Source organism: Pan troglodytes, chromosome 18, assembly GCF_028858775.2.
Source record: "Pan troglodytes isolate AG18354 chromosome 18, NHGRI_mPanTro3-v2.0_pri, whole genome shotgun sequence".
In the NCBI taxonomy this organism is placed as follows: Eukaryota; Metazoa; Chordata; class Mammalia; order Primates; family Hominidae; genus Pan; species Pan troglodytes.
Genome location: NC_072416.2, coordinates 73498178 through 73512193, shown reverse-complemented (window position 1 = coordinate 73512193; position 14016 = coordinate 73498178). Strand labels below are relative to the sequence as shown.

At 43.5% G+C, this 14016-nt stretch overlaps 1 protein-coding gene across 1 annotated transcript in view; it reads left to right on the top strand.

Moving 5' to 3' along the window:
* The window catches only part of CFDP1 (craniofacial development protein 1), a 142345-nt gene that overhangs the window by 34230 nt on the left and 94099 nt on the right, over nt 1–14016 (top strand). The window contains exon 5 of the mRNA XM_511111.9: nt 6970–7089. Coding sequence (XP_511111.2) covers nt 6970–7089 — 120 coding nt within the window. The remainder of the gene's footprint in view (nt 1–6969; nt 7090–14016) is intronic.

Sequence of the window (14016 nt, the reverse complement as noted above, 5' to 3'; positions counted from 1 at the left end):
TAACTGTTCTCCTGCTTGAAGATATTTTGATACTTGAATCCCTTATTGCTTGTTAAAAGTGGAGTTGTTCTAGGCATACTGTCAATGAAGAGTAATCTGTAATATTACTTGGTGTCAATTACTAAAGTTCCTGAGGTAAATATACCAGTGTTTCCTAGTGAATATAGATAGGACTTTGGCACTAAGAAATTATGAGAGATACTTCCACAGTTTATACTTTTTCCATGCTGCTTTTATGCCACTTACTATATATCATGTATTATAATGACTTGCTTTCATGGTTGGCTGTTCTGCTGAACTGTGAGCTCCTTAAGAACAAAGGCCATGCCGTATTTTTTTTATATGTTCAACATCTAACAGTGCTTGGATCTAGGTTGCTTTTCAGCAAATGTTGACCTAATTGTCTCAGGTGACTCTTTCCAGGTTTGTCATTTCCATAAAGGTAGTAAAAAACAAAACCAAACATGCATTACCTAGAGGCTACTTTTCCTTAAGCTATCACTTGGCCATTTGATTTCATCTTCTCTATCACCAACATTCTGAAACTTCACAGTGATTTGCCTTGGTGTGAATCTTTATTTTTTTGAGACGGAGTCGCACCTTGTCGCCCAGACTGGAGTGCAGTGGCGCTATCTCAGCTCACTGCAACCTCTGCCTCCTGGGTTCAAACGAATCTCCTGGCTCAGTCTCCAAAGCAGCTGGGATTACAGGCACCTGCTACCACGCCCAGCTAATTTTTTTTTTTTTTTTTTTTTTTTGAGACGGAGTCTTACTTTGTTGCCCAGGGTGGAGTGCAGTGGTGCAATCTTGGCTCACTGCAAGCTCCATCTCCCTGGTTCACGCCATTCTCCTGCCTCAGCCTCCCGAGTAGCAGGGACTACAGGCGCTCGCCACCAAGCCTGGCTAATATTTTGTATTTTTAGTAGAGACGGGGTTTCACCGTGTTAGCCAGCATGGTCTTGATTTCCTGACCTCATGATCCACCCACCTCGGCCTCCCAAAGTGCTGGGATTACATGCGTGAGCCACTGCGCCCAGCCAATTTTTGTATTTCTTAATAGAGACAGGGTTTCACCATGTTGCCAGGCTGGTCTGGAACTCCTGACCTCACAATCTGCCCACCTCGGCCTCCCAAAGTGCTGGGATTACAGGTGTGAGCCACTGCGTCAAGCTGGATGCTTTTAAATTAGCTGCATCCAGTGTTCTATGGCTCTTTTTTATGGAAGCCTATCCTTCACTTCTAGGACATTTTCTGTTATTGTTGACAACTTCCCCCTATTTTCTGTTTTTGTGAGATTCATATTAGTAGAATTGATATGACAGGCCAGGGCAGGCTAGGCTGAGGTAACAAACTCAGCAACTCAGTAGCATAATACAGTACATTATTTCTTACTGGTATAAAGTCCAATATGAGTTTCGTAGCACTCCATCTTGTAACTCAGTTGTACAGAACACCTAGGCTTCAGGGTTGCTCTGGCAAAGGAAGAATGAATACATAGATTTTCATGTAATTCCTCTTTTCTCAGAATGGACTTCAGCCATGCCTTTTGAGTCTGGAACTTCCGTGGTTTTCATTTCTCCAGAGTAATGGGTTCTGCTGGATTGGGGATGGGGTAGAGCAGTAGCTTGTGGTATGAGGTGCTGCTGAAGGGGATCTGGGGCCTAGCTGCTCCTGATGGAGAATTCCAACTGGTTTTAGCCCTATTCCTTTCCTCTACCTCAAAAGGTTCCTGGTGTCTCAATTTAATGAGCCTTTCTAGGGTACTTTAGTACACATTGGCTTGCCTGTTTTTGGCCATTCCACATGGCTGTAGGCTTAGGAGATCAGAGAAAACAAAAACCAAAGCCAGTTATTACTTGTCTACTTGCTTTCTACCTTCTTTTTTGTTTTGTTTTGTTTTTTGTTTTGAGACAGGGTCTCACTGTGTTGCCTAGGCTATATAGTTCCACAATAATAGCTCACTGTAACCTTGAACTCCTGGCTTCAAGCGATCCTTCTGCTTCAGCCTCCCAAGCATCTAGGACTACAGGTGCACGCCATGATGCCTGGCTGATTTTTTTTTTTCCTTTTTTTTTTTTTTTTTGAGATGGAGTTTTGCTCTTGTTGCCCAGGCTGGAGTGCAATGGCACGATCTCGGCTCACCGCAACCTCCACCTCCTGGGTTCAAGCGATTCTGCTGCCTCAGCCTCCCAAGCAGCTGGGATTACAGGCATGTGCCACCACCCCTGGCTAATTTTGTATTTTTGGTAGAGATGGGGTTTCTCCATGTTGATCAGGCTGGTCTCGAACTCCCAACCTCAGGTGATCCGCCTGCCTTGGCCTCCCAAAATGCTGGGATTACAGGCGTGAGCCACCGCGCCCAGCCGATTTAAAAAAAATTTTTGTAGAGTTAGGGTCTTGCCATGTTGCCCAGGGCTCAAGTAATCCTCCCGCCCTTGGCCTCCCAAAGTGCTGGAATTACAGGCCCGAGCTACTGCACCTGGCTGCTTTCTACTGTCAGAAAATTTGGGCTGGGCGCAGTGGCTCATGCCTGTAATCCCAGCACTGGGAGGCCAAGGCAGGAGGACCACTTGAGCCCAGGAGTTTGAATCCAGCCCAGGCAACATGGTGAGACTCTGTCTTTAAAACAAAAAAAAAGAAGAAGAAAATTCTGTTGGCATCCCTTTTCTGTTATACTACTTCTCATTATCCTTGTGTAGTTTCATCTTTTTAAATTTATTTGCCACTATTTAGTAGGGTTTTGGCAGGACTGGAATAAAGCATGTGTTCAGATTACTATATGTAAGTGGCAGTTTCTACTTGTTCTTCATTAGCTGGTCTGCCCCAGATTCTACCCAGAGCAAGGAAATTTAAAGGTACCCTTTCTAGTTTTGTACTCCAGAACCCTGCGTTAAGCCTGAGATTTGGATGTGGGTTTATTTTGGTTATTTTTACAACAGTGTAAGAAAGCACCTCAAAATTTAGTGGCTTTAAAAAATAATTGTTTTATTGTAATTTCTCTTGGTTCCAGGGGTGGCTGGGCTCAGCTAGGCAGTTCTTACTCAGGGTCTCTTGTACAGTTGTAATCAGACAGTGGCTAAGTGTGGAACCACTTCACAGGTTTTCTTTTTTTTTTTTTTTTTTGTTTGAGATGGAGTCTCGCTCTGTCTCCCAGGCTGGAGTGCAGTGGCATGATTTCGGCTCACTGCAAGCTCCACCTCCCGGGTTCCCACTATTCTCCTGCCTCAGCCTCCCGAGTAGCTGGGACTACAGGCGCCCGCCACCATGCCTGGCCAATTTTTTTTGTATTTTTTAGTAGAGACGGGGTTTCACCGTGTTAGCCAGGATGGTCTCGATCTCCTGACCTCGTGATCTGCCCGCCTCAGCCTCCCAAAGTGCTGGGATTACAGGCATGACCACCGCGCCCAGCCTTCACAGGTTTTCTTACTCCCACGTCTGATGCCAGAGCTGGGAAGGCTCAAACACCCAGGGGTTGGTACAGGCTTCTCAGACGTCTGTTTCTGTGTGATCTTCCCATATGATCTCTCCAACATAGTGGCTGCAGAGTAGCCAGACTTCTTTTGTGGTAACTTGGAGTTTCAAAGGTGCATTCTTGAGAGAGACATACACAGGGACAGACAGACAGACAGAGCATGCCAGGTGGAAGCATGCCAGGTGGAAGCTGTATTATCTTCTATTTGCTAGCCTGTGGAAGTCATGTTGTGCCACTTCCACAGAACTCTTTGATTTGAGACAGCCATGAAGGCCCATTCACTTTCAAGGGGTGATGACACAGACTCCCCCTCTAACTGGGGTAGTATCAGGGTTCTGGAAGAGCATGTGGGGATGGGAAATTTGTGGCAACCATCTTTGGAATATACTGTCTGCTATAGGGTTCTCTATAGCATTGCTGCTTAATCTCAGGATAGCCTTGAATAAGTAACACAACCTTATATTTCAGTTTTCTTACTCACAAAATGTAAATGTGTCAGTCAGCTCTTGCTACAGTAGTGCTGTGTAGCACACCATTCCAAAACTCAGTGATATACAATGATAAGCATTTACTTGTTGCCCGTGTGCCTCTGAGTATCTGAGATTGAGTGATTTAGACTCGGCTCAGCTAAGCTCCAAGCTGCTTGTTTGTTGGGTTCAGGTCTACAGCATGTGTCTTTCTGCCATCTTGGACCAGCAGCCAGTTGAGGTGTATTCTCCTTATGACTCAAGGGATGAATTCAAGGGGCAAGAGAAACAGCACAAACATGTTTAAGCTTCTCTTCCTCTCAGATCAGCTAATACTTCATTGGCCTTTGTAGCAAGTCATGTATCCAAGCTCAGCATCAGTGGAGTAGGGAAGGATTTGTTTTGTTTTTTTCTTTTATTTTTATTTATTTATTTTTTTTTTTGAGACGGAGTCTCGCTGTCGCCCAGGCTGGAGTGCAGTGGCGGGATCTCGGCTGACTGCAACCTCCACCTCCTGGGTTCATGAGGTTCTCCTGCCTCAGCCTCCCGAGTAGCTAGGATACAGGTGTACCTGCCACTATGCCCAGCTAATTTTTTTTACTTTTTTTAGTAGAGACAGGGTTTCACCATGTTGGCCTGGCTGGTCTCGAACTCCTGACCTCATAATCTGCCCGCCTCAGTCTCCCAAAGTGCTGGGATTACAGGCGTGAGCCACTGCCCCCGGCGTGTTGTTTTCTTTTTGAGACGGAGTCTTGCTCTGTTGTCAGGGCTGGAGTGCAGTGATGCTATCTTGGCTCACTGCAACCTCTGCCTCCCAGGTTCAAGTGATTCAGCCTCCTAAGTAGCTGGGGTTACAGGCATGCACCACCACACTCAGTTAATTTTTGTATTTTTAGTAGAGATGGGGTTTCATCATGTTGGCCAGGCTGGTCTCGAACTCCTGACCTCAAATGATCTGCCCACTTTGGCCTCCCAAAATGCTGGGATTACAGGCATGAGCCACTGTACCTGGCCTGGTTTTAAAACAAAAAAACGCTGGGCGCGGTGGCTCACGCCTGTAATCCCAGCACTTTGGGAGGCCAAGGCGGGCAGATCACAAGGTCAGGAGATCAAGACCATCCTCGCTAACACCATGAAACCCCATCTCTACTAAAAATACAAAAAAATTAGCTGGGCGTGGTGGCGGGCACCCGGAGTCCCAGCTGCTTGGGAGGCTGAGGCAGGAGAATGGCATGAACCCAGGAGGCAGAGGTTGCAGTGAGCCGAGATTGCGCCACTGCACTCCAGCCTAGGCGACAGAGCGAGACTCCGTCTCAAATGAAAACAAACAAACAAACAAAAAACAAGAAAAAACTTCTCAGAGGGCTACAAAAGAGGCCACTGAGGCTGGCCATAATAGACTGCATTTAAACAAAATTCCTCAGGTGTTTTTGTTAACCTGGAAAGCCTGGGCAGGGATTAAACATTTCTCCTTCTCTCTTTATCTGAATTCTCAGGTACCATAAATACCTTTATTTGAGCCTTTAGGACTCAGTTTTAGTGAAGATAATTTTTTCAGATTTGAAGTTAGACAAAATTCTCAGTCATGTTGCTTTTGTCCATTCCCAAATTATTGCTAATTTAGCCAGTTTTTGTTTCATCTTTGGGTTGTTTTGGATATAAAACAGGAGCCTTCTGGAGTCTTCTCAATTTATTTATTTATTTTTGAGACAGAGTCTCGCTCTGTTGCCCAGGCTGAAGTGCAGTGGCGTGGTCTCAGCTCACTGCAACCTCCACCTCCTGGGTTCAGGCAATTCTCCTGCCTCAGCCTCCCGAGTAGCTGTGATTACAGGCGCCTGCCACTATGCCTGGCTAATTTTTTGTATTTTTAGTAGAGACAGGGTTTCACCATGTTGGCCAGGCTGGTCTCAAACTCATGACTTCGTGGTCCGCCTGCCTTGGCCTCCCAAAGTGCTGGGATTATAGGCATGGGCCACCGTGCCTGGTCTCCTCAAAATTTTTTTTTTTAACTCTTGTTTTTCTCCTTGAAATAGTGCCAACCTAGGCATTATTTCCCAATTCTATAACCTATATTCCCAGTATTCCATCTCCCCATCTCAGGCTGAGTGCTAATCTGCATGTGGGGTGCAGTGTGAGGGCCTTTTTCAGCCTTTACATCAGTAAACCAGCATGGAGATTTAGTATTGACTGCTGCAGTGTGTTTCATGCTGAGAAGTCATGGAGGGGAGATGGACTGCATTTAAAAACAACATTCCTCAGGTGTTTTCGTTAACCTGGAAAGCCTAGGCAGGGATTAAACATTTCTCCTTCTCTCTTTATCTGAATTCTCAGGTACCATAAACACCTTTATTTGAACCTTTAGGACTCAGTTTTAGTGAAGATAATTGTTTCAGATTTGAAATTAGACAAAATTCTCAGTCATATTGCTTTCGTCCATTCCCAAATTATTGCTAATTTAGCCAGTTTTAGGGGATTTTGTTTCATCTTTGGGTTGTTATAGGGTGATAAAATTTATACACATTGTTGTTTCATTTGTTAATTTTAGTGAGGGAAAATGTTTTTTTATTTTTTTTATTTTTTTGAGACGGTGTCTCGTGCTGTTGCCCAGGCTGGAGTGCAATGGCGTGATCTCGGCTCACTGCAACCTCTGCCTCCTGGGTTCAAGTGATTCTGCTGCCTCAGCCTCCCGAGTAGCTGGGACTATAGGCGCCTGCCACCACGCCCAGCTAATTTTCATATTTTTAATAGAGACAGGATTTCACCATGTTGGCCAGGATAGTTTCGATCTCTTGACCTTGTGATCCGCCTGCCTCGGCCTCCCAAAGTGCTGGGAGTACAGGCGTGAGCCACCACGCCTGGCTGGGCAAATGTCTTTATTGAAAGTTGTAGTAAACTTTTATCATAATGCTGAGCGTCCAGAATTTATTGAAAGCCGAGTGGATCTTTTTCTAGTTGTCTTTATTCCCTTTTCTAGCTTGTTTCTTTCTCTTTATTCTTCTTGTAAGCTTGATGTCTTTTTCCTTGGCACAGGGTAACTAAGGAAGTGGATGCTACATCTAAAGAGGCCAAATCCTTCTTCAAGCAGAATGAGAAAGAAAAACCACAGGCTAATGTTCCTTCAGCTCTGCCATCACTCCCTGCCGGGTCAGGGTGAGTATTTGAGTCTCACTCCCTGATGTAGTTGGCACGTTGGAGAAGCTTTCAGTGCAAATACCTACTTTCGCTGCAGATCAGACTCCTTGCCTGAGAGAGAGAATTATGATGCTGCTTTGCCTTTGCTGCAATATTTACCAGAATGGAAGATGCAAAGGAAAATTAGCCATAACTTTCTCAGGAGGATTGCTTGAACCCAGGAGTTTGTGACCAGCCTGGGCAATACAGTAAGACCCTGTCTCTTAAAAAAAAAAAATTAGCTGGGCATGGTGGCTTGCACCTGTGTCCTAGCTACTGTGGAGGCTGAGGCAGGAGGATCACTTGAGCCCAGAAGGTTGAGGCTGCAGTGAGCCGTGATTGTGCCACTGCACTCCAGCCTGGGTGACAGAGAGATCCTGTCTCTTAAAAAAAAAAAAAAAAAAAGCGAAGAAAATTAGTTGTAGCTTTCTTATTTGTTGCCAGCCTAAAAGGAGTCCTAGTTTATAGTATTGAACACAAAGCTGAACATGTAAATTTTACATTTAAAAATAATACTTTTCAAATGAAAATAACAGCCTTCTTCAGGACTTTTCATGAAGATTTGCGATGAACACTCACTCCCATCCTCTGTGATCTTAGAAGAACATAAAAAGATCAAAAATGATTTACAAATAGTTTTCTTAACACATTGTCAGGAACTTAATGGTTTTCCTCCCTTCATATTTTTCATATTACTTGAGTTATTTTTAGCTGAAGGCTAGAATTCTTTCTTTTTGGAAGAAGTAAAAATTCTTTTCTTAACCTAAATATGAGAAGTAAAGTATTACAGTAAATCAGAGAGGCTTAAGACTGTTGCCACAGGGAAGTGAACATAGACCCATACCATGGATAGCCCTGACTACCCACCTGACTCCTGTGGGGAGTTCTGCATAGTCTCCTACAGTGGCTTCTGTGGCCCTTCAGTCAGATATTGTCCCCTCTTCCTTTCCTCCTGGAGCATACCTGTCATTGCTATGAGCAGTAAAGTTTTGTTTCACATTTTTTTTTTTTGAGATGGAGTCTCGCTCTGTCACCCAGGCTGCAGTGCAGTGGCGCAATCTCGGCTCACTGCAAGCTCCGCCTCCCGGGTTCAAGTCATTCTTCTGCCTCAGCCTCCTGAGTAGCTGGGACTACAGGTGCCAACACGCCCGTCTAATTTTTTGTATTTTTAGTAGGGACGAGGTTTCACTGTGTTAGCCAGGATGGTCTTGATCTCCTGACCTCGTGATCTGCCCTCCTTGGCCTCCCAAAGTGCTAGGATTACAGGCGTGAGCCACCGGGCCCGGCCCCACATTTTTAAAAAGAGTGTTGATTTTCCTAAAAAAGTGTGAGCTTTTTTAGGGTGGGCCTTCCCCATCTTTGCAGCCCTGGCTCTTAACAACAGAGTTATACTAGTGTACTCTCTTAGGTTGCATTTACTCAGAAATAGACCCTGAGATAAAGGTTTAAGTGCATGTCATTTATGTGAGAGGTGATTCCAGGAAGCCCCAGTAGAGAGGTACAAGAGAGGAAAGAAGCCAGTAAAGGTTGAGTTATCAATCAGGTGACTGCTGGTGGTGACTGGCACTCATTCCTGCTGGGAAACTTAGAGATTGGGAAGAACACAGTGAGGGCTGAGGAGGGTGGGATGTTTAGCATCCAGTGCCCATCGGACATTGGCTCAGAGCTGCTTCCACACATTCCTTGCCCTCTGTCCTCAGGCTGTGAGCTGCACGTGCTTGCTGTAAGATGCTGCTCTCAGCATGTATCATGGCACTGAATGCCAGGACATGTGGATGGGGCTACTTCCTCATCTGTTACATCTTTATCTGCTTCATACTCAAGATATTTCTCTCCCACTGAGCAGAAGTCATGTAGTAGTTACACAGAAACCTAAGGAGGAAGAGGATTTGACTGCTTGCTACCACAGTAGAAATGACATAAAATCAGATGAAGGCAGCTGTAGAACAAAATTCTACAGACCTGGCCCTGTTAATACTCTAGGCAAGTACTTTGTAAGCTGTGGTTTGGAATAATCAATTAAGAGAAAATACCAGAGCACATCACATGTAGTAGGAGTAAATACTGTTTTCCAGCCTGGCCAACATGGTGAAACCCCATGCCTACTCAAAATGCAAAAATTAGCTGGGCTTGGTGGCACATGCCCATAATCCCAGCTACCTAGGAGGCTGAGGCAGCAGAATTGCTTGAACCCAGGAGGCAGAGGTTGAAGTGAGCTGAGATTGCACCACTGCACTCCTGCCTGGGCGACAGAGGGAGACCTTGTCTCAAAAGAAAAAAGAATAAATAATGTTTTATAGAATTTTTATTTCAGTTACTTATATGCTTATACCTGGTAACAAGCTGTTTTTTTGTTGTTGTTTTGTTTTGTTTTTGTTTTCAAGTTGGAGTCTCACACTGTTTCCTGGGCTGGAGTGCAATGGTGCAATCTTGGCTCACTGCAACCTTTGCCTCCTGGGTTCAAGCCATTCTCCTGCCTCAGCCTCCTGAGTAGCTGGGATTACAGGCACGTGCTGCCACGCCTGGCTTATTTTTTGTATTTTTAGTAGAGATGGGGTTTCACTATGTTGGCCAGGCTAGTCTTGAACTCCTGCCTTCGTGATCCACCCCCTTCAGCCTCCCAAAGTGCTGGCATTACAGGCATGAGCCACTGCACCCATCCAACAAGCTGTATTTTTAATGAAGATTAGTATTTTTAAAATTTGAAGCTATAGGCTGAAACAACATGTTTTTGGCTTTACATTTATTGTATTGTTTGCAGGGGGTTCTCTTCAGACCAGTAGCTTTATTTATTTATTTATTTTTTTATTTTTTTGAGACAGAGTCTTGCTCTGTCATCCAGGCTGGAGTGCAGTGGCGCGATCTCGGCTCACTGCAAGCTCCGCCTCCTGGGTTCAAGCAGTTCCCTGCCTCAGCCTCCCGAGTAGCTGGGATTACAGGTGCCCGCCACCATACCTGGCTGATTTTTGTATTTTTAGTAGAGACGGGGTTTCACCATGTTGTCCAGGCTGGTCTTGAACTCCTGACCTCGGCCACCTGCCTCAACCTCCCAAAGTCCTGGCATTACAGGTGTGAGCCACCACACCTGGCCACCCAGACCAGTAGCTTTCAAACTTTCTTGACTGCCGCCCATCATAAGGAATACATTTTACATTATGCCCTTGTACACCTATAAAAATAGGTATGTAAAAAGGTGAGATTAAAATTTGGTGAAATATTTACCCTTACTATGTATAATATGCTCTGATTTTCTGTTTTACATTATTGTGTATAGATGTGTCATTTAAAAAACTGTTATGACCTGCTGAATTGATTTCACAATCAACTGCAACCTGAATTTGACAAAATACTGCTCTAGACAACGTATGGAATTAGCCTTCAGCAGGTGATTAAGAGTTGCCAGGTTTGTATGTGGTATTATTAGTGTTTCTTGCACTTATTAAAAGTATTGCTATGAAGTTACCTCTGGATATAACCACCAGATGGAAATAAAGGCAAAGAAGCTCTTCTTAGGTTTCTGGTTAGTTTCAGCTAACACAGTTTTTACTTCTAGTTTCCTTGGATATTTCTTCTTAAAATAATCCCTGTTGATGCTTAGAGATTCTACTTGGAAACTGTATGTTTCAGAAAATACTCTTTGCTACTGTAATTATGAAAATAACTAAAGAATGGAGAAATGGCAGCTTAAAATCAGCTTAAGTCACTCATGTAGAAATCTCACTGCTTGTCGTATCCATGCCTGCCTTTCTTACAGCTAATATCCTTTTTAGAATAAGAAATCTGCTGAGATGATATCTGCATTAGGGAGATCCAGCAGGAAACAGATGGCATTCTCAAATATGATACTTTGAGGAGAGTTTAATAACTCACAAAGTGGTGGAAAACCACAGGGATACAAATATTGGTGTGGCCTCCCTGGGGCTGGTAATAATGAGACTCTGTTACTACCCCTAGGCCTGAAAGGGCAAGAGTGGGAGCAGTTAATGGCAGGGGAAGACAGGGTTAGGTGGAATGGACCTCCTGATAGGAGCTGAGACCTTCTGTTAAGTGATGGACTTCCCCCAGAGGGAAGCCAAGGGAATAAATACCCAGATCTGTTTCTTCTCTCTCTGCAGCCTCTTAGGGTACTCCATTGCCCTCTGAGGCTTATTAAAGAATATTCTGACACTTTTAAAACTGTGAGAACACTTTATCCAAACCTATTGCAGTGGGTCTCAAGACTATCTCTGGGGAGAGAGAGAGTGCTCAACTCCGAATACAGCAAAGACAGCTGGGGATTTTTAGCAGAATCGGGAGGCAGGTGGTCAGTGGATAGAAAATTACTAAGAGGAGACATCAAGGAGAGGGTGATTCTTGCTCAAGGCAGGGTAGTGTGATCAGATATCAAGGGTAGGGGATTCTCTCTACACTGACTTAGCACAGAATTCTTTCCAAAACTGCGCTGTGCAGGCCAGCAAGGGCAGGGGCCAATTTCAAGCCTTAGTTGAGAAGAGGGCTCAGTGGAGTCTGACTAAAGTTTGGTTTAAGGAGAGTCTTCAGCAGGCTGTCCTCACAGAGCAGCTCCTAGAGCAGAGAGCCATGTGGGGAAGGGTATAGAGGGAATCTAGGGGCCAACCAGGAGCTACCTTGGGAGCTATACAAGTGAACTATTTTTCAGTAAAGAATGCTGACTCCCTTATAAACAGGGTAAAGTGAAATTTGACCAAAATCAGTTTCTTTGAAAGCCCTGATGGAACATAACACATTACAAGGATATGTCTGCCAAGTGCCTGAGTAAAAGTCCTTAGAGTTGTACGTGAAAATGTACGTGTTTAATTATGATACTGTGAATCTTGGATTTCTGAGTAAATCCAGAATGACTTTCAAGGTTGGTATGCCCATTTTTATGAAATGCATCTCAAAAAGCTTTACAGTTACAATTGTGCTTGGGAAAAGTCGGGGCCAAGAGGAATTCAGCTGATCTGGGGTATCTGAGTGGGCACATTTTATCCGTGCAAATATTAGTATCTGTCAGCAGACTCCATATGCAGGGTATAGAAAGTCTTTTCAAGGGAAGGATCTATAGGAATAATCTAATATTTTAAAAGAAAATTAACACAGTCAAGTTTTTTTCCCACAGACTTTTTTCATTTTGGGAGCTGCTTCAGTTTATAGAAATTGTCTTGCAGAAACACTTTATTTGTTTATTTTCCTCTCTCTAAACAGATTTAAGCAATACAGGAAAACCAGAGCAGGAGAGTAAAACATCCTGTCCCACATCTTTTGATAAGATAAGCACAGATTCAGAAATAAGAACAGATTTAGAGGAGCAAATGTTTGTAACTAAAAATGCATTTCCTCCATGTGTTTAAAATAGCACACTGCTTAGGCTATAAAAAGCCAAAGTTTATGTTTTGGGAATGGAATAAGCCCTATTTTAATTAGAGGCAGGAATCAAACTACAAAAATTATTCTCCTACATTTGGTAGTAAAGTACAAAGCTTAATGTGTCTAAATTCTCATGGTCTTGTCATTCCATGCTCTTGATCCGCCTCTTCCCTCACTCCCCAGTCCTTACTACCAGTACTGTTAGCTACTTGCATCCAGTTTTCTCAGCATTTGCTGGTATCTGGCTGGCCAGGCTTCAACCCCACATTTGCTACCTATTTTCAAGCCAACATTTACTATTTATTCCAACAGCGGGCCACCATTAGTGTCATTAAAATTTGTAATCCTACCCTTACGCATTGACTTGTTTAATTAAGGGCCTACTGTTTAGCTGCCTCTTTATAGATTGAGAATGACCTAAAGCAATATAACTTAAGAGGGAAAGACATCATTTTCCCGTGTAGTTTTAGCCTTGTTTTCTTGATCTATGGAGTGAAAAAAAAAAAAAGAAGGCCTTAATGTTGAGTATCAAAGAACATCATAGGTGATGTCAGTGTAGCAGTGTTTTCCCCAAAGACAGAAGACACAGAATCCCTCATAGTACCATCCTGAAGATACAAGACTCAGACTAAGGACTGAGAAGACAGTAATGCTGACCATTGTAGTTTGCCAGAATTCAGTGTATGTAGTCAGTAACCAGCAATGTTTGGTTTGTTCAGCAGTCTTCCTGTCTGAGCAGTTAACGGTGTGATCTCTCCCAGTCTCCTCATTTGGCCAATATTTAAAACTCTAGAAAGTTGACATAAAAATCTGGATTACTGGCTTTTCTTGAGAAATGAAAATTTCTGCCACTACCTTCCCTCTTCATCTATGGTAACACTGGGGTGGCACAGAGTAGATGGGGTTTGCCCTTTTGTGGTCCCTACTCAGTGGCTTTACTCATTTATATTACCTACATGGTTCCTGTAGGCAACTGCTTTTCCCACTCTAGGGTAACATGTTTCCCTTTGATGACCATGTTAATTTCATTTTGGAAACAATTTGTTCTCTAGATTAAATACCAAACATACTATCTTCTCAGACTACAGGTTAAATATTCTTTACCCTTTTTTAAAGAATAAATAACTTCTATTTATTGGCTGCTTCACCACATTTAAGGCACAATGCTAAATGTTTTACGTGTATTATTTCACTTAACCCACATAAACATTCCAAGAGTAGGCACTAACTTTGTGCCCATTTCACAGATCAGGACACTGAGGTTCAGAGAGGCATCCTTAACTTGTTGAAGTTACATAGCTGATGATTGGTCGAACTCGGATTCCAGCCCAAATCTATTTGAGACCAAAGCCTGGGATCTCAGCCACTTTGCCATTGCCACTGCTCGCTCTTATTCTCCTGATAGATGTTTTTTTGTTAAAAGAGTCTCTCCTCAATTTCATAACTGATGTGGGACTCTTTGAAAGCTATTTTCTTATTTTTGAAGAAAGTGAGAGGGCTGTTTCCCCATTTTTCCTTTGTAAGCTTTTCCTCATTAAT